The 25785-nt window shown below is 36.4% G+C and overlaps 1 protein-coding gene across 7 annotated transcripts in view; it reads right to left on the bottom strand.

Moving 5' to 3' along the window:
- The window catches only part of gpatch8 (G patch domain containing 8), a 138895-nt gene that overhangs the window by 89743 nt on the left and 23367 nt on the right, over nucleotides 1–25785 (bottom strand). For 6 of the 7 annotated variants that reach the window (XM_078424915.1, XM_078424914.1, XM_078424916.1 and 3 more), the window contains exon 3: nucleotides 19993–20065. In XM_078424915.1, coding sequence (XP_078281041.1) covers nucleotides 19993–20065 — 73 coding nt within the window. Of the gene's footprint in view, nucleotides 1–19992; nucleotides 20066–22813; nucleotides 22832–25785 lie in introns of all 7 variants that reach the window. The other variant, XM_078424922.1, reaches the window with a different exon arrangement.

Genomic DNA, 25785 nt, shown 5'->3' with positions numbered 1-25785 from the left:
GTGTTGTTTAGCAAATGAGGACAGCATAAGATACTAGTGAGAACAGGAACAGCTTCTGCTTTACAGACAGCAGGGTTAAGGTCCATTTCAAGCAGTTATTTTCTTGCCACAATTCATTTTTTGGCAATATTTAGGAATGTATATGTGGCTTCTTTTCATCCAAGTACACTTTCACTCCATGTTTGTTTTTCAATTACACTAGGTATGAAAAAAATATCTATGCTTTCACTCCATCAATCTAGACAGAAAATTGTCATATGCAATGTCAAATTGTCATTGTCAACAACTACTTCAGAAAAGGTTCAACTGTTTCGATGAAAAGATATCAGATAAAATATATTTGTGATTGTTGAAATTTAGTTTAACACCTTTCTCGCTTAAACTCGAGGATACATTTTTGATATTACCCCAGTAACACACTGAAGTGAAGAACATCTGTACCAATGATCTAATAACTTATATTTACAAAACCAATTTTAATATTGTAAAACTTTTAAATTAGTTCACAGGAATGATTTCAAACAAAATGTGACATTTTGCCACACAAGGAGATTAAGTCAGATAAGAGGCAGGTTTTATGGTGCAGTTTAAAAAGGGTGGGAAATTTAGGGATGGAATTCAAAAGTTAGGGGTCTTCTAAGCTAAAGACATAACTGGAAGTGATTAAAAAATATTGCATTAGAGTATGGGATAGGAGGAGGTATGGAGATGAGAGCAGTACAGCCACAAAACAACTGGAAAACAGATGAGAATTTTGAAATTTAAGTTGTCATCAGGAGCTGATGTAGGTCAGTTAACCTAAGCATCAAGGCAGAAGGATGGGGGAGTCTTAGTGTAAGGTGTCATGTTGACAACAGTGTGCAGAAAGGAACTGCAGATGCTGGTTTATAATGAAGATAGACACAAAGTGCTGGAGTAACTCAGCTGTTCAGCATTTCTGGAGAACAAGGATACAGGTAGGTGATGTTTTGGGTCTGAAGAAGGGTTTCGACCCAAACATCACCCATCCTTTTTCTCCAGAGATACTGCCTAACCCGCTAAGTTGCTCCAACATTGTGTCTATTTTGACAAGTTTTGAATGAGCTTTATTTTGCATAAAGAGTGTGGAAGGTTAATTTGAAGCACATCCAAAGAGTCAGATCTAGAAATAAAAATGGTTGAGGAGTTAAAGGACATGCAGGTGACACCAGGCAAACTTAATGATAATATGGATACATGACTCACAATTCATTCATTCAATGTAAGACTCAAAGATGCAAATATTCTTGTACAGCAAGTATTCAGGGAATCATTCCGAGGTTACATTTTTTTTTTTTAAACTCCTCGATCTCTAATTATAGTACTCAATCAGATGAGCCAAAATTAGAACAATCTTAATGCACTGTCCTTCAGTACACAAATATCCCAGCAATTGGAGGAAGAAACATCCTGCAATTTACATGTAACAAGTTACAGAAGAAATTGTGCCACTCCTCTTAAAAAAAACAGTCACTCACTGCCTCTTCTCCCCTCTCCCATCAGGGAAGAGATACAGAAGCTTGAAAACGCATTCCTCCAGATTCAGGGACAGTTTCTTCCCAGCTTTTATCAGGCAGCGGAATGGTCTCTCTTATTAGTTAGTGCGGTCCTGACCTCCCATCTACCCTTTTGGAGACTGAATTATCGTTAATCGGACTTATCTTGCTAACGGTGTACCCTTAATCCTCAGTCTGAAGAAGGGTCTCGACCCGAAACGTCACCCGTTCCTTCTCTTCAGAGATGCTGCCTATCCCGCTGAGTTACTCCAGCATTTTGTGTCTACCCGTAATCCTTTATATGTGCACTGTGGACAGCTTAATTGTAATCATGTATAGTCTTTTCTATGACTGAATCGCAAGCAAACAAAAGCTTGCACTGTACCTCGGTACAGGTGACATTGATAATATACTAAACTTAAAAACTTACAGAAAGCTTACTGATAAACCTCTCTTGCAAAAAAACCCAAACATAAAACTTTGAAAATTAGGGATGGCATATTATAATGCAAAGAGCCTTTCAATGATTGTCCATTTACTTTCTGCAAATCTGCCCCATTTCTTTCCAGATATATTTCAATACACAGGGGCACAATTTAGAAAGCTGCTGTCTCACAACTCCAGCTCTCTCCCCACATCCCAAGGATGAAGAGGTCGATAGTTAGTTTACTACTGTAAATTGCTCCTAGTATATACGCAAGTGGTAGAATCTGGGGGGGGGTTGATAGGAATGTTAGAATAAAATGGAAGTAGCCTAAATGGTCGCTTGTTGGTCAGTTTCGATTCAGTGTGTTGGAGGACCTATTTCACTGCTAGTGTACTGTACGATAAGTATTGCTGTTTAAAAGATGCACTATAGCGAGTGTCGTTTAGATAGAGCTCTAGGGGCTAGTGGAATCAAGGGATATGGGGAGAAGGCAGGCACGGGTTACTGATTGTGGATGATCAGCCATGATCACAATGAATGGCAGTGCTGGCTCAAAGGGCTGAATGGCCTCCTCCTGCACCTATTTTCTATTTATCCAGGTTACAGACGTCCGCTTGATCTTGCCGTTTCCACACTGTATGCAACTTTATTTTTTAGTTGAAGTGTAATTAGTGCAAGCAGCAAACAAATGGATATCCAGCTATGACCTGGATTTTGGGAATAATGCAAGTCAAACTATCCTTTTTACTATTATTCCACAAAGCTGACAGTGACTACATTTGCCTGTGATTAGTTGAATGTTTATGTCATAATATTGCCCCAATGATTCAGCATTCCTTTACAACCCATTTTGTTTGCAGCCTTAAACCATTAAGTCACTAGACCTGTTGGGAGTTTACAATTGTCCAACTTCTGAGTGACATGCTGATACAGCTTCTAAAGCTGCAGGTTCATAGGAAAAATGGACCAAGTTCAATCCTGACCTCCAGGGCTAACTGTGTGGTATTTCCAATTTTCCATGCAACATTGTTTTTCCCCCTCGGTAACATAGGCTTCCTCCCACATCCCTAACACAGGCAGGTTAGTCGAACGTGTGCGGTAGAATCTGTCGGGGGAGGGAAGTTGATGCCACAGTAGAGAGAATAGATTACAGGAACAGGATTGATCCATGAGTCAGCATAGACTCTAGACTCCAGTCTCCTGGTCATTAGGAAATGTGGTGAAATGTGGTGAAATGCAGTAAAAGTTATTCTTTACATTTATGATCCCTTGGAGATTTTAATAAATTGTTTAACTATAGTTATTGTTCAGCATCTACCTAGCACTAAGATACAAATAATTATTCCAAAAAGATATTTTTATTTTATATAGATCCCATTACTTAGAACTCACCATGTTTTAGTTTCTATAAAATTATAAATTAAGTTTTTGGATTTGCAGTGTAAGAGTTCTTCATTGTAACTAACATTATTAATTATGGGCACTAGTAATCCTACAAATTTGTTGTCTGGCAGCAGCAGGCATCAGTAAAGTTCGCACCAGCGCAACAGATCAGTGTGTAAACCACCTTTCAAGTTTACTACCAGTGCCACTGTGCTACTGATTGCAAATTCTGAATCATTGTTTTATAGAAACAGCCCAGCTACATCATGAATGAGTCTGAAGGGTCTCGACCCGAAACTTCACCAATTCCTTCTCTCCAGAGATGCTGCCTTACTCCAGCTTTTTGTGTCTATCTTCATGCATTGCAATCTATTATGTCTCTTCTGTTGAGATGAAATTGCCTCCATAAAAACAAATTTTGCAATTCTTAACTTTGTTGCAAGCATATTTATTGTTTGTGGATGGAGGAGTGGGAAGGAAGTGCAGCGGTAAATTTCTGCGTAAATTTCTTTGAAACAATATCGGTTCTTTGCTGTTCATCGCTACAACGCATGAAATATGGATGCAAATAATGCAAAAATCTACTAAACAAAATAAATATGGTATTTAAGTGCAAAAATTGTTGTTTATAAAACCATCAATTCTCACAATTAGAATATCAGTGTTCACCATGAGTTAATATATTTTGCTGTAGAGCGAGAGAGAACCAAGGGAACACTATTGCATGCCTTTTCTGGAATACCAATTATCATATCATATCATATATATACAGCCGGAAACAGGCCTTTTCGGCCCTCCAAGTCCGTGCCGCCCAGCGATCCCCGCACACCAACACCATCCTACACCCACTAGGGACAATTTTTACATTTACCCAGCCAATTAACCTACATACCTGTACGTCTTTGGAGTGTGGGAGGAAACCGAAGATCTCGGAGAAATTGAAATATTATTTATACTAAGTACGTATCAACAGTTAACATCGGAGTCAAATACAATTCTGTACATTAACTTATCAAACAGACTGCACACTGAACTTGATTTGCATTGTTCAGATCCTTGCTTAAGAAAAGCACATTTAACAGTGATTCACCATACTTTCTGCATAGAGGGGATTGAATTCAAGAAAATTATACAATTACCAAATAAGGATTATCGCCCAAACCTCTGTAATAGAAAAGCTTCAATAGAAATCTTCAAAAGAAAAGCAGTCGGCGTCTTCATGGCCATTGGTGGCAGAATCACAGTGGTAATATCCTTGCAGTAACCTTGTCTTTGCATTATCTTTGTCAGCTCGTTAACATAGTCGATATTTTACAATGCAGATTCATGAACAGAAAATTAACATTTTAGACTTGCAACTAAATCATAGTTTTCACAATTGCGTTCAAGATATTAGTTTGCTAGCTTTACAAAGACCCAGAAATTCAGAAAATAGCACAAGCAATTTCAAAATGGAGTCCTAAGTAAGGACCCTAAATGCAGCTAAAGAATATAATATTCACAAAGCTAGAAAAATAAGCAACATTAACAAATTTTTGACAGGAAGAGGAGGCAGTAGTTATTCAGCATCAAGAGGCATTGATTATGGAAAAGTGAAAGTTTATTCATTGCAAATGCATGTCATCAAATTGCTATTTGCATTTTTGGTAGCAGAACATTTAGGAATTCAGTCTTTAAAAAGATATTGAATGAATGATTGATGGAATCATCTGACTGGATAGTTATATAAAATATTCATAATATTTATTTGATTTCTGAAACAATCACGGATGGATAAAATTAAAGTCTAATCTGAATCCTCCACTTTAATCACAATCAACATTTTGATGAAAACAGTTACTTTGGGCAATATATTTAATTTGTAACTAAAGGGTTTTCTTTTACCCTTTCATTCATTGTCTACACAGATGAAATGAAAAGTATCTAAATTCTAATGCTACATTTATGCAATGAGCTGAAAAGTTATTGTAATTCACAGAGGTAGAGTGGCTGTCTTACAGTTCCAGAGACCTGGTTCGATCCTGACTACGGGTGCTATCTGTATAGAGTTTGGACGTTTTCCCTGTTACTATGGGTTTTCTCCAGGTGCTCCGGTATTCTTCCCACATTCCAAAGGTCTACAGGTTTGTACGTTAATTGACTTCTGTAAATTGCCCCTCGTGTGTAGGATGAAGAAGTGGGATGTCGTAGAACGAGTGTATGGGTTGGCGTAGATACGGTGGGCCGAAGGGCCTGTTTCCACGCTATATCTCTGAACCTTTTAAATCTTTAATTTCACTAAGTGCTTTTTCATATCTTTAAATTATCAACTTTTTATTAATTGCACAAAAAAGCATTTGTACACTGTGGAATGATCATCTGAGTTTTGTCACATTTATATTGTGGATTTTTTCTGAGTACAAAAGCATGAATTCTTAATATGAAAGGTCTGCAATGCTATAAGGGAGTCTATGCATATGGGAAAAGTCTTAATGTTGACTTAATGTTTAATATTATTGGTGAATACTACAATACATAACTTCAAAGAAACATGGACCACTTATAAATCTACCGGCTCGCCTGGAGTTTATGCTGCACACAAGCAAGCTACTGAACCTTTAGTTAGTGCAAGAATTACTGGGTTTATCCAGCAATCCTGCCACATCACCCTGAAAGTCTGCACTCCTCTTCAATTTTATGCATCAAACCACACAATAGATAACACTCAATAGAGACGTTATCATTCTGAAACTTATCATTAGAAAGGTATTTTATTACATCTTACATTGTTTTACCTCTCATGGATCAAAAGTGCCTTTAGATTTCATTGTTAGTGTGTCACCATGGCTCCATCCTCCAATGACAGTCGTGCTTCAAGTGCAGCAAGGGTAGTAATGTTTATTTTCAAAGAGAACAATGCAACATCACTACCATTCTCTCTAAGATGCAGGGACTCTAATCTATAACTAGCCCAGGTGAAATTTTGGATCACTCGCTCTCTGATGCTTTTAGGCAAACTTTATTAGAAAATACTGTATTATGCCTGGAAGCAGTCAATGTTTTACCAAAGTAAATATTTTGATTAAAAGCAATTGTAGCATTTGCATATAGATTTATGATTATTAAGTCTATTATTGTTTATATTTTGTTTGTGTGTGTTTACCCATTGAAGTATTAAAATGCTGCACACACAAATTATAGATTTTTACAAACCTGGCTGGTTTGCAGTTTGGGTTTTGTGGAGGAGAGGGGTGAGGAGAACCTGAGAATGGAAACCATGGTTCCAACAAATCATTTGTTCCCTTAATGTGTGGCTAATACTCCAGAGTGAAAGAGTACTTAGGAGAAAAGAAGATCCACAAATGCACTTGAGATACATTTGGCAGCAATGAATCAGTGCAGCCAATTTGGTAAACTGCCTAATTCACTTTTTGCCATGCTTGAAAGTTAAAAGGAATAATTCAAGCATTATAACTCTTGTGTGCATGAAATGGTCCTGTTACACTGCACGATCTTGTAAATTCTTGTGCTTCCTCAATTTTAAGTGAGCAGCACAAACCATTAGAATACATATTAATAAATCGAGCAAAAGCTGAATGTAAGTATTAATCTTAAACGACAAAAGGCATATGTTTCAAGACATAAATTAGTTTTAAACAGTGAGCCAGTGTAACAAAACACGCTGCATGTGCAAAGGCTCCAGACACCCCCTAGACAACACGGGAAGAAAATGTTAAAATATAATCAATTAACATCAACTCACGAACATGAATCATAAATCATTGGGATTTTTAAACATAAAGCATTTTTGCCCTTAATCTATAAAATATGACCCCATATTGTAAAACATTTGGGCAATAAATAACATAGCAGATCAGCTTCAGCTGCAAATATCGTGTTGTGACACTTCTGAATGTGACAGTGTCAACAGCCAAGTTGGCAAATGCAATGCTGTTTAATGGTTTTGTCTTTACTCTGAGCTAAACTAGATGGCCTGAGCAATAGTAAGAATGTGTACCCAGTACTGGTGGGAAACCTGAGAAAATAACCTAGCATCTCCTACACAATGGTGTCATGTTGAGTGAAGACAGGAATAAAGCCTTACCAATAGTTTGTCAACATATTCACATGCCCAGCCATTACATTACCAATAGTTTAAGTGGTGTTAAGAAGTGGGGTGGACTGAAATTTGCATTAAGGGTCTCGAGGAAAACAAGAGAAAAAAATTGTGAAAAAAATAACCTTGGACACGTCTCATGATCCCAGATGGTTTCCACTAACTCACTATATTTGAACAATAATCCAGAACTATCAGTAACTATGGGTTTAGACTCGAGAATAATCAGGATCACATAGGAGCGCAACTCATTTTTAATGATAGGGTGAACGGAAACACTGGCTTGGTACAGAAGGCAGAACAACTATCCAACTGTAACTTGTAACAAAAAATTAAATGAAAATCAAACTAGTTCCTTGGAAAATGCTTGTTAAATTGTAGTGTTTACTTAATCAATATTTACAATAATACCTTCAATTAAGTTAAGTCAAAGTCTATTTCATTGGAGAGATCATTTGTCATCCAGTGAATTTAATTCAACGGTAGGATGATGAGAGTGAACCATCCCTTGTGCAGATCCAATTGATACAAGGTGGCATGACTACCGGAGGGAACAACGAGCAGCCAATTTTTTAAATGAACCAAACCAAAACACATAACAACTTGTTATCTGTGATATTACACTAGAAAGATCTTTGCCTTCAGGGAACACAAAACAATCACGAACAAATGGAACAAAGTACGCCCTTCCACTAGACACTCATACTTAAAAATGAAATCATATTTAGCAAAATACCTTCATGATGAACTATAGGCATTAAGAGTGAAATTGTACTATTTTAATCAAACCATAAAACAACTTAAGGTAAGAACAATTGGTTAGAATTTGTTCAATTGGTATCGGTGTAAAACAGGGTCCACCTCAATCAACTCGTGCATACATGAGACAAGATCAGCTAAACACGAGGCTATAGCTGTGGCAGTTCCTTCACCTTCCCTCACACTCCCTATACAACCATGACAAGAAATTGCGACAAATTCAAGAACATATACACATTTTTTTACTTGCCCAGGTTTAAAAATACTGATGACTTTATTAAGTAATTAAGTAATTCACCTCTAATTTCATCTACTGTAAACCAAATTCACCAATGGATATTAATCCACATGGGAGTGTATTGCTATACTCAGCTACTATTGAGGAACTCTGCAGCAGTGAACAATTAGGCTAGTTATTTACACAATTGTCTGATTTAATGTATGGAAACATCCATTCCCCAACTCCATCCCCACCCCTATCAAGATGAACTTCCCAAGTTCGCCACCTTTATACTAAAAGCTCACTACAAATTTAATATTAAGATTGTTGAAGTATACTGCACAGAATTTCATTTAAACATACAAGTTGTAAGATTACAGAGTCTCAGAGTGAGTGGCAAGGAGCATGGGTGGGCAAAAGGACAGCCGATGCATGGCTGAAGAAAAGGTGGGGGTTAGAGGCAAGATGAAGGCAATGGGGCCACAGAGCAAAAGAGCCACTGGAAGGAAGAAATGAGGCGGCAGCGTTTTGTTGCATGGTGTATTACATAATTGAATTCTACCCTGTTTTACTTACTTCTAAGTAGGAATCAGAGAATTTGTGCAATTTCCTTTCTGTCGTTTTGGCACGGACTTGAATTAAATGTGGCACTAAACTATCAAATCCACTGAGGATGGCTGAATATTACTAAAAATTTAAGAACATTTGTAATGAAACTAGAGCTTTGCATCTAACTACATTAGCCAGAAACAATTTTAAGGTATCTGTATAATCATGGATAAACCATTTTATTCCATTGACATTATATTTTAACTAACTGAATAAGGAAGCAACCAGAGTTCAAACGCTTTGCTTCACCCGATGTAATTTACTAACATGTCATGTTGGGACATTTCAGCTTGCCCAAGTCAGGCTTGTGACCTTTCATGCACAATCCCACTCCCCCGTCTCCACACAATATAGAGTTCAACTTAATCTGACAGAAAAATTAAGAGTGAATCAAGTGGAAGAGCAAACACCACAAGCAACAACAGGGAAGGAAACTAAATAATTATACATAGGAATTTTAATCAAATCAGCAGGAGCATAACAGCATGCAATTTAGGAAGGGTACTCATGGGATGCAATGCAAAACATAATAATGAAAATATCTTCATACCTTACCTGATTATTTTTGCTAATATACAAACAGAATTGGAGTTCTGTTCAAAGCATAAATAAAATTTACCCTGAAGCAGAAGTTGTGAAATTCTCAAGTACTATGTTAATCATGATTGATTTGCTGAAAACTACAGTGCACCCACAGCTACATGCACACAAGCCATTGTTAAAGTGTAGGGTCTCGTTGCTTAAGCAGTTTTTGAATGTCCTGATTACAAACAAAAACTGATTAAATCTATAAAAATATGCACTTACCTGATTCTTAACAATAAGGTACACAACAAAGCTGCATCTTAATCACCTCAAGAGCACTTACCAGTACAGGTACATTTGTTGCAATTTTCTTTCATGATTAAAAAAGATAAAAAAGAGCAAAAATCATTAATCTCTGGGTTTGTGGCTGTGACTCTCTCCCTTTTGGCTAAATAGGATGGGACAAGAGCATTGGTATTATGTTTTAAATCTTTTTAAAAAAAAGGCAATTTTCCATTACCAGAGTTGGGTCATTCTTTAAAGCCAAAATACTACTTTAACTTAAATATGTAGTTTTTTTCCCATACAGAAAATGTTTAAATTATGTTTAAACTGGAATTTTCATTAGTCTACAAATATTTTACACTTGAAACATTCACATGAATGGTAACATTGGTCTTAGAGAATGACCTAGCTATAGTGAAAATTTCTGATGCTACTATATTAAAGTGGGTATTGAAAAAGCAAAAATTCACGCCAATCTAGTAGAAAAAAAAGCCTCACAAACTGTGGAACATGGCAATGATTAAAATGTCACAAATCATCGCTGCCTCTTGCCATCTCCAAGTCGCACCCCCATACAACAGTACCAAAGTTCTACTGAACAAGAAAGCAAAAAGTCACTGTGGGAATGATGGGAGAGGGAGAGGGATGGAAGGAGGGAGAGAGAGAGAGAGAGAAAGAGAGAGAGAAAAAGGTGTCTATGCAGGCATTATGGGTAGATGTGCTGATACTAATACAAGTTCCACAACCCAAGGCCATGTCTGATAGTGTTTGAGAACTATTGAGTGTGGCCTTAATGCTGGATTTCATGTTTGTCAGATGACATATTCCGGTAGCTCTAATTACCACTGGCTGACACGTAACGTTGGTGAAGGTGGAATGTGGAAAAGAATACCAAATACTCAAAATGCACAAATCAAATTTTAATGCACATTATCCTCCTGATATTCTGGTCCAAACAGCAACATCGTTAACCATTCATTCAATGCAGTTACCCATGCAGGTGCCACAAAACAGTATTTTTCCCCATTAAACTCTAGAAATTGAGTTTAAGCTGTGTAAAAGAGAACCATCCATGGCATAATGCCATCACACAAGATGTCCTAATGTATCTAACCTTCTCTAGTGAACCGTTAAATTGTTACACTTACCTAACTGCACACCAAAGTGTTAACTATTCATTTTATAATTCCCAGGAACGCAAAAGCTTCATATTCTGGGAATCATTTCAGACGTGATAGTTATACTCAGCACGTAAAGAAGAAAACAGTTAATAATCTTGACTGATAAGTGATAATCTACATGAAATATCTTTCTCCACAGATCCGTTCAGTGTTTCCAATATCTTAGCTTTATTGTATATTACGATTGTTTACACTTTGCTTAAACATACATCAGCTGAGATGTAAATAAAAGCAAATCACCATTGATTCAAGTTGCCTTAACTTAAACAATATTCCATTTTTGACTTACCAATTTAAAATGTAATTCAAATTCAGAAATTAGTTATGGGAAAGATACTGACTGCCTGCAATTAGTGGAATTGTCAAAATCTAATGCAAATATTTAAATTCAGAAAGCAATATTAAATCAAGACAAGTGGCCAATCAAAAAAGGAATGTGTAGGAAGGAACTGCAGACGCTGGTTTTGTAGACACAAAATGGTGGAGTAAATCAGTGGGACAGGCAGCATCTCTGGATAGGAGGAATAGGTGACATTTCTGGTCGAGATCCTTCTTCAAACTGAATTGGAGGACTGCAGGCGATATGTAGATGGCCTAACAAGGGAAAGGGCAAAGCTTGAACTACTCTTAGTGAGGTGGGCAGGGCAAATGACTGAAGTGTCAGTGGGAAAACCTTTTGGGACTAGCGACCACTGTTCTCTTCGCTGTAAAATAGTTATGGATAAGAACAAGGCTCGTCAACAAGTTGAAGTTTCAAATTGGGGCAAAAATAACCTTGATTGGTTTGGACAAGAACTTGCAAACATTGACTGACCCAGCTGCTATGCAGGCAAAGGAATATCCGGAAAGTGGGATCCTTTTAAAAGTGTGATAATGAATGTTCATGGCATGCATGTTCTTGTTAGAATGAAAGGCAAGGTAAATTGGTGTAAGGAACCCTGTGACAAGAGAAAACGAGGATCTGGTCAGGAAATAGGAGGCATCAGTCAGGTGTGGGCAACTGGGATCAGGTGCATGTCTGGAGCATATTGGATTGAAGATTCCTAAGGAGGAAATCAGAAGGGCAAAATGGGGGGGATAACTGGCTGATAAGATATGGGAGAATCCAAAGAGATTATGTATATTTAGGGAAAAGGTAATTAGAGAAAGAATAGGGCCCCTCAGAAACCAAAGCAGTCATCTATGTGCAGGAGATGAGCAAGGTCCTCATTTAATATTTCTCCTCTGTTTTTACCGCCAAGGCAGACAAGGAAATTTGGTAAAGTTAATGGAGATGTCATGAGGATGGTCTATATTACACTCTAAGAGCTGCCACATATCCTAAGACGCATGAACGTGGATAAATCCCCCAAGCCTGATGAGTTATACCCAATGAAGCTAGAAATTGAGATAGCCCAGGTTGAGATACATGAATCATTGTTAGACATGGCTGAGGTACCAAAAACTGGAGGGAGGTGAATGTTGTGCCTCCTGTTAAACAGAGCTGCAAAGAAAACGAGTGCGCCAAACATCTGCGGTACGAAAAATACTTGAGGGTGTTGACGGATAAGATGTGCATGCATTTTGATAGACAGGGGCTGATTAGTGATCCTTAGCATGGTTTTGCGCGTGAGCGATTGCGCCTCTTGAATTTGATTAAAAGTAAACAAGAAGGTAGACGAGGGCAGGGTTATTGACATTTTGGTACTGGCATATTGGTCTTCATCAGCCAAGGAGATTAGAGAATTTGGAATGTAATGTTATAATTGTACAACACATTGGTGAGGTCGCACAAAGTATTGTGTTCAGCTTTAGTCACTCTGCTAACGGAAAGATGCCATTAAACTGGAAATAGCATAGTGAGCATTTATAAGGATGTTGCCAGGACTCAAAGACCCGAGCCATAGGAAGAGGTTGGGCAGGCTAGTACTTTATTCCTTGGAGCGCAGGAGGTTGAGGAGTGACCTTTTACAGGCATATGAAATCATGAAGTGGAATGGGTAGGGTGAATGCGTAGACTTTTTCCCAAGGTGGGGGAATTAAAAATTAGAGAGCACAGGATTAAGTTGAGAAGGAAAAGATTTAATTGGAACCCAAGGAACAATTTTGGCTACATGGAATGAACCGCCTGAGGAAGTGGTTGAAGCAGGGGCAATAACAGAATTTACAAGACATTTGGACACATACATAGATAGGAAAGCTTAGAGGGATATGGGCAAAACGTAGGAAAATGTGACGATCTTCGATGGGGCACCTTGGTCAGCACGAAGCGCCTGTTTGAATGATTCTATGACTAACTGCAACAAAGCTTCCTTATTTCTAAACGCCAACCCATTTTTAATAAAAATCAATATGCAATCGATACTTAACTACTTGCCATATAACATTTTAAGAACAAAGAGATCCAGGAACACTTACTTTTTTACTAGCTTAACTATTTTTTATGATTAATGCACAAACTGGGAGAGCACTGCCAAAGTTTCATTCAGTTTCCATTTTAATTCTCCTTCACACTCCACACTGGGCTCTTGACATCTATCTCCATTACCTAATTCCTTTAAAGTGCTGCAAGGCTCAAACAACAGCACCTCATCCATCAATAATGCAATCCTTTAGTACAGAGTTGAACCATTTTGGATCATCATCATCATTCCTTCTGTTTTATCAAATGCAAGTAAATTCAAAGCAAATTCACGAAAAGCTCTTGTCAAGGTATTTGAGACCTGAAATATTATGCTCCATATACTCCACATTTAATTCCCAACCTGCAAATTTCCAGCATTTTATTTTCATTTCAGATTAGCTGCCATACCAAGAGTAGGTCAGGTTATTAGTCATACAGCACAATACAACTGTCCTAAGCCAGGCACTCATGATATTCACATTCATTACCATGCTATCAGGTTTTATAGCACTCCTTGTAAATTAAATTAAATCTAACTTAAATATAATTATTCCATAATGAGGTGGTTAAAATTACATAGTTTAACTAAAATTGATTAAACCACTGAAAATAAATATGCACGCAAAAATTGCATTTAATCAATTTTTTTACGTAGGTATGTACCTGCGCATAATGTGCACATTCTCTTGACTTCAACGTTTAGAGATACAGCATGGAAATAGGCCCTTCGGCCCACTGAATCCACACTGACCACAGATCACCCGTTCACACTAGTTCTAAGTCATCCAGCTTTCTCATCCATTCCTTATACACTTGGGATAATTTAGAGGTCAATTAACCTACAAACCCGCATGTCTTTGTGACGTGGGAGGAGACTGGAGCACCCAGAGGAAAAACAGACGGTCACAGGGAGAACGTGCAAACTTCACACAAACAGATATCCGAGGTCAGGAACAAACACTGGTGCCGAGAGATAGCAGATCTTCCTGTTGTGCCACTGTGCTGCCCTTTTGTGTTTCGGAATGCACTCTACTTCTCTCTCTTGAATCCAGTGTAAAAATGCAGATTATTTTAATCTCTAACTTTGGAGTAACCAGCATACAGTTGACCAAGGGAAAAGCACTGCATTTCAAAATTAAGGCCAATAGCATTTAGTGATTCTCTTTCTGCCTTGTTAATGTTCATAGCAAAACCAAGCTAAACAGGGAACTAAAATCTTGAGTTGAAAAGATAGATTAGATCAGATAACTAGTTTAGTTTACTTTAGTTTAGCGATACAGTGCGGAAACAGGCCCTCCAGCCCACTGAGTCTGCACTGACCAGCGATCCCCACTTATTAACACTATCCTACACACACTAGGGACAATTTTTACAATTTTAACCTATAAACTTGTACGTCTTTGCAGTGTGGAAAGAAACCAAAGCTCCCAGAGAAAACTTCTGCAGGTCACGGGGAGAACGTACAAACAAGCACCCGTAGTCAGGATTGAATCCGGGTCTCTGGCACAGTAAAGCAGCAACTCCACCACTGCGCCTCCGTGCCACCCTAACTAGTATCCGAAGGATGAAGACATTTTCCACAACCTGACCTGAAATTATTACACATGGGAGTAATTTTTGAACTGATAATCTTGCACCTTGAAGGTGGTGGATCCAGGTTCCATACTAGCATGGCTGAGTTTGTTTTAGTCTAAGATTATGTGATGCTTCACCAGGTGGTGACAGTGTTTAAAACTTCAACAGTAAAATGCACAGCCTTAATGACTGTGACACTGCCAATAGATACAAGTTGTACAGGTTATACAGGAAGGTGTAAAAGGTTTTCATTTATGGTCTACAGTGCTATTTTTTGGTGCCACACACAATGCTTTTAACACACACCCAGTGATAATACAAAGACCATTGAGTTAGGTTTGGGAAAATAGTTTGTATCACATCATGAACTGAGGTAACAATTTGGCCAAGATTTTCCAAAATCATTCCCCCCAAATCTTCATGTTTAATTTTCCATTTCTTAACTTTAATAAATTGGAAGCACACCAGCTTGCATTGGTTTTCAATTGTAACAGTTTAACTGTTTCCCAGATACATGCTTTAATACAGACTTTCAATTCATCTGTTTTAGTACCTTTGAGTTATTCGTAGTGTTTTTAACAAAAATCTCCAGCTAGAATTAAAATAACACCTCCCACCCACAGCTTGCAACCTTCGATCCAATACTTTAATGACTGCTTTGTGAGCCACTGTACATTTCACAGACACGTTTACAATTTTTGAATTTTTTCCTTTGCAGTTTCCCGAACAATATTAGATGTCAGACTCTCCGTCAAATTCAAAGGTCAAATGTGTAGTCATAAGTGCTGAAGTAATGCCTGATGACACCACGCCAGTGTAATTATGTTTTGCCTCTGAATTTCACTCAGAGGTAGATTAACAAGGAAGGTGTATCCCATTTCACCAGAAGTAATCTAAAAAATTAATTGGTCATTGTAAACAGTCCCACATTAATACTATCTCAGGCAATTCCTGAGTATCTTACTAAACTTTTTTTCTGTTGGAGAAATGTCTTAACTGTTTAAATTACAGCTATAAAATAAAGTGCTGGTGGGTCAGATTCAAAATTCCAGCATCGGCCACTCCTTGGGTCTCCATTAAATCACAGTTGCTCAAAATTAGATCCGAAAATCCTCATCAAATTTCAATGGGGACAATATTTTTGTTCTGAGCTATGAGCAGGCCACACAACCATTTTATTTTCTCATATATGTTTAGATTTTTAGCATCAACAATTTGCTTGTACATATGTTACTGTTGTTGTTTTCTGCTCCTCTGAATCAATCTTTATATTCTTTACATAGGAATACTACTCCCTATTGCCTTACACCTTCATCCATCGATATCTTCTCTATCCTCCTACCAGTACCTATGCCCCGATTTTTCCCATGGCTATATATTCTCTCTGCAGATCTCCAAGACTTTCCTTCTTACAGCAAGACCATTTATCTGAAATGTTAACTTCTCTCTCCAGATGCTATTGGACCTGAAGAAAATATACAATACATTCTATTTTGTGTGTATTTGTTTAGTTAAGATAGCCTTGCTACTTTGAGAGGATTTTAAAACTAATTTTCTGAGAAACACTAAATTACAACAGAATACTCATCCAATGCAAGAATTGAAATCAATCTCCCCAGCTATACCAAAATAGTTTAAATAAAAGTGTTGAAATTGCAAGAGCTCGAACTTTGTTATTATTGCTCCATAATTTTCTAATTAGGTAAAGAATACATACGAACCCAAACCTTAATTGATCACATTTGGTGAACACCAACTCTACAAAATTAACTAATTTGATCAGTTATTTGAATATAAACTTTTCTGTCACAACTGGTTCATTCCCAACTTGCCTCCTGATCATTATGAAGGAATAGCCAATCAAAATACTTCTTTCCCAAGCTCTGCAGTACAAAGATTTTCATTCTATGCATGTACATCATATGTACACATGACGATAATAAACAACAATCTGAAATTTACCAGATTTGAGAATAAAAGGGACTAAATTCTCCTCAAAAAAATCCAAAGTCAATAGCCCAACACCTATTGGTGCAGTGTTTTAATTATATGAAACTGGATGCAACAATAAATGACTAAGAATTTTCAGCTTTAATTTTCCATTAACAGTAATCGTTTCACTTGATCTTTGATAAACATTTACACAAGGCACCAATGGGTCTGATTTTGCACCAACTTTCTATATCCCAAGGTGAACATGTTAATATGGACAGGAATGGGATCAGGTCCAGTTTTGATGTCCGGTGCAAAATAGTTTGTCTCACATGATGCCCAGCTATTTGAAAAAAAATATCCTAATGATGCCAGACTATACAAAGCTATGAAATACATGATTCATCGGTGTTCACAAGAGAAAAAGGAGCTGGAAGAAATTTAATTTGTAATCTTATACATGCATCATCAATCATTTGGTCTACGTCGTAATCTTTGAATGGAGTACTGATACAAGATGTCATTATGAAATTGGTACATTGGATGTTAGGACAAGGAAGGGTTAAATGGCATCAGCTATTCTTCCATGCATTTACATTTATAATGCATGCTGGAAAATAAACAAAGCACATAAATAAGTGTAAAAAAAGAGAGAATCCAGGATTTCACAGCAGAAAGATAAAATCAGAAAAGTACAGTAAAATCAATATTAGCAACATACACAGCATGCTAAGAACAAATAAAGTCTGGCAAGGGTAGACAGATTGCTATACTTAATAATTTCTTCAGCAAGCAATTGATTAAAGTAGAGGGTACATGGAAAAAATAAAATTTGTACCTAAACTCTAATTTTGACCATATTAAAACAAAGTCATTCATTACATCACTTTCAGTACATTTCATTTCACTAATGGATACAGGCATATTTCACTAAAAGAATCTTGCATCACTCCTTTTTATACAGTGAATATGTACACGTGAGCAATGCCTTTGCCAAAATTGAATTAGTTTTCCATTTCAACTGCCCCGGTGACAGAACAAACATTCTCAAATTTCAATCCAAATCTTGGAAAAGAACCCCCCTAAATTCCCTGCACATTTCCACTTCACCAATATATTGCCAATTCCTGACAAGATGTGTTATGGGACTGCTCCCACAAGAGAAACTAATATGTGTGCACAAATATTTCAAGAAATTCTCAAAACAAGCAGGGAATAGAAACATTTGCTGCCGCCATGTAATCTGATCTCAAACTCTGCTCCTAAAGTTACAAATTTTAATTGTACCTTCCAGACACATTAAACTTTTGTTTAAACAATACATTATGACAAAACAGCTTGCAAAATTTATTCCCCAGGCTATTTGGGTCAATTGTCTCATCTATTTTAAGTTAACAAAATGGAACAAAATAAAGAATAAAGAAAAAACATAAAGTGCAATCACAAAACCATAGTAATATGTCACCTATAGAAAATCTCTTATGGAAATTCCAACTTTATTGACAGTTGTTTTTATCCAAACTTCAGATTGCTGTATGGTAAGAAATTATTTTAAGAAATAATGTGCAACTATAACTGTCCTCATGTAGAAATTAAAGAGCATTCTGGTACCCAAGGAAAGCATGGAATGTTTCCAATCGGGTGATTTCAACCAATGCCATCTAGTCATTTGTCACATGTCATTATGGATGTGCATAAACTAGCTGTCACACATAATACCAAGAATTAAACTTCAACAGTATGCGCTAGTCACCAAGCTTTTTGGAAGTCTTCAAGTCTAACTGGTCTATTATACATGGGTTATTTTTGCCCTTAAATCTGAAAAATTTGAAAGCAGGATGGACCAATGCTTTTGGTGCTCTTAATTTATCCTACACCGAAGCATTATTATTCACTTCAATCAGGGTATAAAGTTATTTAAAACCATGCTAGCATGGACCATTCCAAGCCCACTCTTAACAAGCTCACGTCCACACTAAAATACAAACTGCCTATTAATTCTGGATCTCAAAGGGACTTTCAAGGACCAGTATGATTAATAATGGTTATTAGTAATATGGTTATTATAATAGTACAATTACCTGCAATTATGTTTGTACCTGACATGGCACTGCTTGAGCAGGGGGGGTATAGAAACCAGCAACTTTAATATCATGGTAAGAGAACACAGTAGTCAAAGCAAAACCAAACACCAGCTAGTTTCAATGTCAGGAAACATAGTTGGAGAAGCATAAACAAACTCTGGAGGATCCCATTAAAACCAATGTGTGCTTCATTTCTAGCCCATTCTTTCACTTGGTCCATCCTCCTATCACAGCTTTGGCTCACTAAGTATTGAGTTTTCAGAAAATTGTAAATGTTAAGAAATAACCATTTATAAGATGCAGGCTTGTGGGCTAAATGCCAAGATCTTTAAACAAAGGGGAATTGTGTAAATGTCCAACGGATTTAATAAAATGGTGCAGAAACTCTGGGAGTTTCTCTAAGAAACAGATTTTCTCATATTAGTGACCAAAACAAATCAAACCAAAGGGGAAAGAACTGCCAGCCACGGTATATCAAATATTATGCAATCCTTACACCAAAAGATCAAGATGATAAGCCTGATCTTTCAAGATCAGTATCAGTCTACAATGTATACAACTAGTTTGTGGAAGTAGGGGTGGTGGAGGGAAAAAGGGGAGGAAATCATGAGACAGCAGCCAAAAACGTTAAATCTTCCCTTAAGGAAATGCCACATTTTTTTGAAAAATTCAAAACACAAACAAAAGACCCCATTATTCTTAAGCATGTCATGGTTGTAATTATCTAAAGTAAAAATTTGCTGGGATCTCGCATTCCTTTAATTAAAATTTTAGAGCCAAATTCATTCCACCACTACCCAGAGAATAGGCAAAGAGGGAAAAAATAGAAATACAAGAAGAATGAGTTAAAATTAAAAGTATGTTTCTAACTTCACGCAATAAATATTCAAAATTTCTATCGTAAATTTTAAAGGAAAACCAATTAGAAAAAGCACACACTTTTAAATATATACTTTGACACATTCGCAAAAATATTTCATCGGTTGACAAATATTTGATTTTGACATTTCTGAACTTACCCTGAAGAGACTTTCCCAATCCTTGCCCAAGCTTCCACCCATGTTTCTGAAGCAAACGATGTCCAATGTTGTCCTGATGGACAGAACAAAGAATAGACCAAAAATACTCCAATGATATAAACTCTCTTTCAGTCAACATTATATATTTTGTGTTCGATGGATAAACATGCAAGAAGTTGCTAATGGGAATGGGGGAAAATGGAAACCCTAAGGAACACAATATCATAAACTGCTCACACAATTTGGAATTACTTTGATGGTGTGCTGTGCATTGTCAGTGCAAAATAATTAAATAATGGGGGGAAAAAAGCAGGGTAAAAGAAATGTAAATCAAAGAACTGAAAACAGAAAAACTGACAAAACAATGCTCTCTTTAAAACCATATCCGTCACCTTAACAGCATCAATTTGCAACAGACAACTGAACTTTTTTTCTTTTAATTTGGTTATGTTGCGTGCCAGACTTCATGTCTGTAAATTACTATAAGTGCAAAATCTGCCCCACCACTAGAAACACGATCATAGCAAAATCCAGCTTAGACTTGATTGGGTTTATAACCAGCATGCAGCCATTATTAACGTAAAATGAAACAGTGAAGTTAGTAATTCACAAAATGAGCACAAGCACAGATTGTGATGCACTTCATATATAGGGTAACAAAATATGCTGAAAATTAGAATGGAACAGGCCTCGCAACAGGTTTAATAGCAAGAACCATTAGTGCATGTGGAGGGGTGGGGGAAGCAGCAGCGTAATGTCTCATCTTCCTTACCACTGATTGCTTAACTGGCCTCAACTTAAACAGTGCAGACTTTGAACATCTCATTCCAATGTTACAAGCAATTATAATGGTTGAAACAAACCTTACAACATTTGGCAATCAAAAGGCAATTTTATTGTTAGAAGTGCAATCTGTTGGTTTGCAAATTCAAATAATCTTCCTGAAGTCAACATTTGTGTTGCATGCCAACATTCTCAACATTAACCTTGGCCAAAAATACAAAAAAGGTATTACTGAAGTCTCTTCCAAAACAATTTTTTTGTGACACCCAAAAAATAAGCAGCTTGCAAAGTTATTAGGAAAAGCCAAATTTACTGAAGGTCTGTCCCATTGTTAATTAATGTGTTACACACACTGTTTTAGCAACTTGAGAAAGTTTCCATATAGTAATGCAAAAAACATTAGCTATTCCAGACAAGTTGCTCCAATGCAGTCAGACTGACCTTTGGAGGCACTTTGGGAGCTAGATTAATGATAATATGTGCAGGGTATACATGAGCGCTATAAATGAAGGCAAAAGTGCCCATACTGTGCGGTACCAAGGTGGCCAGATTGCTTGGTTTTTGACCAAGCGAAGGCTGTAATATAAGAAGATTGTTTAACTGCTCCCTAGCGAAGACTTTATTTCAAAACTGCTGGTCCCAGTCCCAGCCATTAATCTGCACATTCCTATTGAAATAAAATGAGGATATAAGGTAAAGGCAGGATCAAGCTTTTTAAAAGAGGATAAAAGCAATAATTAAAATGTTTTAAAGTCAGCTGTTTCATGTAACAAAAAGCTAATGGACCAAGTAAAATGGAAAATTAAATATACCATTTAAATTTAAAATGACAAACGGGGAGGAAGGTGTGGAGAAGAAAACAATGGGTTCAGCTGTATTTAAAGGTTCTTATTAAAACTGACTTGGCAGCTCACATTTAACATTTCTAATATTTCCTGTTAATATTATGCAAGTCCATTGTTGTGGAATGTGTGTTATTGGCAGTATGTGAATTAGAAGTTAAATGTCTGCCAAGTAAACTTTACACATTGGACGGCAGTGATCTTATTCTGAACAAAATACTTTGTTTTGGCATTTGCATTGCAACGTTTCCATCTTTGTCAGAGCTTGAGGGCCAAACACACAAGCTATGCATACATGGCAGCTGAACAGATATGGCTAAAAGTAAGTCAAACAACTTACAAAAATCCCAAACAATCACAACATTCCATTTAATTTGCTTATTTGCTAGTAAAGATCTTGCAAAAAAAATAACCAAAAAAAAAATAACATGGCTCAATGTGTTATTGCAGTGTCAGGTCAGACTTAAAAGATATATTTAATCTGCATTACCACAAAGGTTTGGAACACATTGCGGTAGCTAATTTCAAAAGCTGCTTAAATGATGTTACTTGGGTTTGAGCTACCAGTAGGTTAAATGTTTGACTCTGATTTGTGAGCTATGACAATATTAATTATGGAGATCCAAAAAGCTTCCAGTTATGTAAAGTCTCAAAGAGCTGACATTCAGTCACATAAATTGCACAGCATTAAACTTAATGTTCATCTTTAAGCTTTTAAAATAAGGAATCACTTTTTCCTCTGCAAATATTTAAACATGAGAAAATCTGTGCTACAAAAAATATTATAATAGCCACAGCCATTGCTGTTATTCAAACACTAATGTCAACCATGGGGGGTTGGGAGGGGGTCGCATGACAAAGATATTTAGTTTACTGATAATCTATCCAATCAAGCTCCTGAATTTTTTTAATCTATAATCTTAAATACCATTAGACATAAAACAAGGTTTACCCCTCTTCATTCTCATCCTTTGGTGGAGAATTTACTTTCTTTCCACATACAACAATTTAAAAAATCTTTAATCTGATTTGAAACTTTGAATTAAATATTAATGCTACTTTAGATTTTCAACAAAGGAAGTGAGACATTACCCTGACTGCAATATTAATTAATGCATTAAAAAAATAAACAGACAGATGAAGCAAGAGGCTAGTTCAAAGCAGTGCAAGTGGAGTGAAAGCATTTCCATACGAACCTGACTTTAAAAACTGGGCTGTCAAAAGAACAGTTAAATGTAACACAAAGTAAGAAACTGTCCAAACAACTAATGGTCTGCTTCGGTTCAATTCACTGCTTGCATGTAATGTTTACATTAGGTAATAGTGAAGCACAATGTAAATCCACGATTCAAGACCAGCTAGCCGTAAGTCAGTGCAGCGTGCCATGACGACACAATGGAGGAAAAACAAAATATATTTCTATGTATATAAAATATATATTACGTGTGAGGCGATAGATATATATAAAATCAGGAAAGCATGACAGAAAGGTGGGCACTACTTTACCGTTACATGCAAGAACACTTTAGAACGATTCCCAAAACAAACATTATGTTTAACTATAGATGACACATGATGATGGATAGGACAGCCAAATGGTAATGCTACACCATACAGCTACAAGATATGAAATATTTATAGTACAGGGAACAGGCGGCTACTGTTAAATGTCAAATCAGCAGCCATATTAACATAACCTTTGTCTGCTTAAGAGTCCACAGATCTTGTGCATGTGAAAAATGACAAAGCACGATTTTATTACTGTAGGTACGCTGTATCAAATAAAGCTACTAAATAGAATGGAAATTATTTGTCAAGAAAATTAAACTGCCCTTTAAACACGCCAATTAGTCTAATACTGGATAATTTACAATTACAGATTAACAATGAAACCCAGAGCAACATTATTATTAGTTTCGAAAATCCTAAGGCTTACACATTCGGTATGTCCAGAATTGACCACAAATTCTAAAATAAATTTTGAATTAAAATGATTCTAAATGCAAGTTGTTTGGAAAGTGGAGAACCAATTATTTTCTATTTAACAAATTTAGTGCAATCCAGATGCATTTATTTTTGCAATTAAAGTGGAGAGTTGAAGAATGTAAAATCTTTAAATTTTGAAGTTAGATTCTCTAAATTATATGTATAATCGATCCTAATAGTGCTACCAAAAAAAGTGTGATATGCAAAATGAAATGCACATTTGGAATAAGACTATAATATTTAGACTTGCGTAAATCCAAAATAAAACTTTTATAAACTAAATTAACTTTTAAATTAAATTAAAACACTGTATGCTGGTAGTTTGAAATATGAAAAGAAAATAATGTAAGTCAGTTCTAATGAAAGTCACTGTTCAAAAAAATCACAGTTGCTTCCTGATCTGCTGAGTATTTAAGGCATTTTCTGGTTTTCAGTTTAATTGCTTCTCTTCATCAAATTGTATTGAAGTTAACAAGAAAGTGGGTATTTAGGAAGACTAGATTGTGTAAAGTTAGTGGGTACTATTATTGGGAAAGGTTCACTGACTGATCCGAGGAAATAAACTTCCACATTATTCCCTCACTTTATATCTCTAATTGGTTCAGAAGAAAAAAGTGAACTTGAAAACCACTCGGAGAACTGCTGCACTAATCTCATTTACAAGAGCTATCCTTGATGTGCCCCAGCTGTTGGGAAATATCATGCAAAATAATTAACTGCAATGTGAATCATCTCAAAACCGGTGGACTCTACAATATAGCCAAGCTTGCTGTTTGTACTAACTGAACACTGTAGCATAGCATTTAGCACATCTCAAGACAATGCTGCAGGACATTGTTGATTTAGAATTTATAGAAATCATTTGCTAGCTGTTAAAAATAACTGCTTCTTTGCATTGAACGTTTCGATGGAAAAGCATCTCAACCTTTATACGATTACCATTATGTTCTTCACCGCAGAATTAAAACTGTACACTGCTTTAGAAAAATTAGAATTTGTGTTGCTACAGAATAACAAATGTGCATTCACAAATGTTGGTTCTCAATTCATCGGAATATTATAAACAGAGCAGTTACCTGTTTGCTAAAATAATGGACCAGAATATGCTGGCAAATGCAAGTAGTCTATGCCAAACTGCTGGCATTTACCCCTCATAAGCATCAAGAGATTCAGTATTCACGAATCAAAATAAGTCTGAATTCAATAGAGCCCAACAGTGGATTGCAAACTTGAAGATTTTCTTATTAACCTGAACTAGCAGCATTTCAATCAAGAAGCTTTTCAATTTGAATGCAGTTTAACACTGAGGTTCAATGGTGAGCATTCATGAGATTATTTGCTTTTTTAGTTAACAAAATTGGCTTTAAAGCTCTTAATTGCCTAAATATGGTAATTATTTCAGTAATTTATTTTTTAAAAGTTAATAGATATGTTTAATTGGTTTTTAGTACGTTTACAACTATCTTAATGCCAAGGAGATTCAAGGTCCTTTGGAACTTTGACATAAGGAAAGTTTGGAGCCATGGATTAAACATGAGTCAGTTTCTTTGAGTTTTGAGACTTCTGCACACTGTAGACTGCCATCTCCTTGGTCCAGGACACAACAGTGCATTCTACAGTGCATAACTACTCTCTCCAGCATCAAAGGTGTTACAGGCAATAGTCAACATTGATAGTGTTAGAAAGGGACTAGTGTGTATGATAGCCATGAGCAACACCTCTGGCTCAAAAGCTGAGGGTTGAGACTAAGAAAAACATCAGCACAGCAGAATATTGCTGTACTACTGTAACTGAATCAGGTGTTTGGAACAATAGTGAGTTTACCTCTACAACTCCCATAAGGAGTCCATTTCCACAGAAGAGAGATAAAAAGTGAGTGCAAGTTACTATGGGTTGCTTTCATGATGACACTTTGAACATTTTATTTCCATTCTGAAGGGCAATGGAAGAGAAGAGCAAGGGAAGAGCTAAAATAGGGCAAAAAGCTACCAGGAAGGCTATGCATTATTATTAATATTTTAAGATAAATACTGATGTTTGAATGAAGATAAATTTGATAGAATTTGTGTTATAGTTAACCAGTACATTAATTTAAATGAATGCCACCCACCCTTGTGTTTCTTGTGTTCAACTTCCACAACATTAAAAAAATGGGTAAATTAAAATTTGTTACAGCTCAATT

Source organism: Rhinoraja longicauda, chromosome 29 (genome assembly GCF_053455715.1).
Source record: "Rhinoraja longicauda isolate Sanriku21f chromosome 29, sRhiLon1.1, whole genome shotgun sequence".
Taxonomy (NCBI): Eukaryota; Metazoa; Chordata; class Chondrichthyes; order Rajiformes; family Arhynchobatidae; genus Rhinoraja; species Rhinoraja longicauda.
The sequence above is the reverse complement of the archived record's forward strand: the minus strand, read 5'-3'. Positions and strand labels throughout refer to the sequence as shown.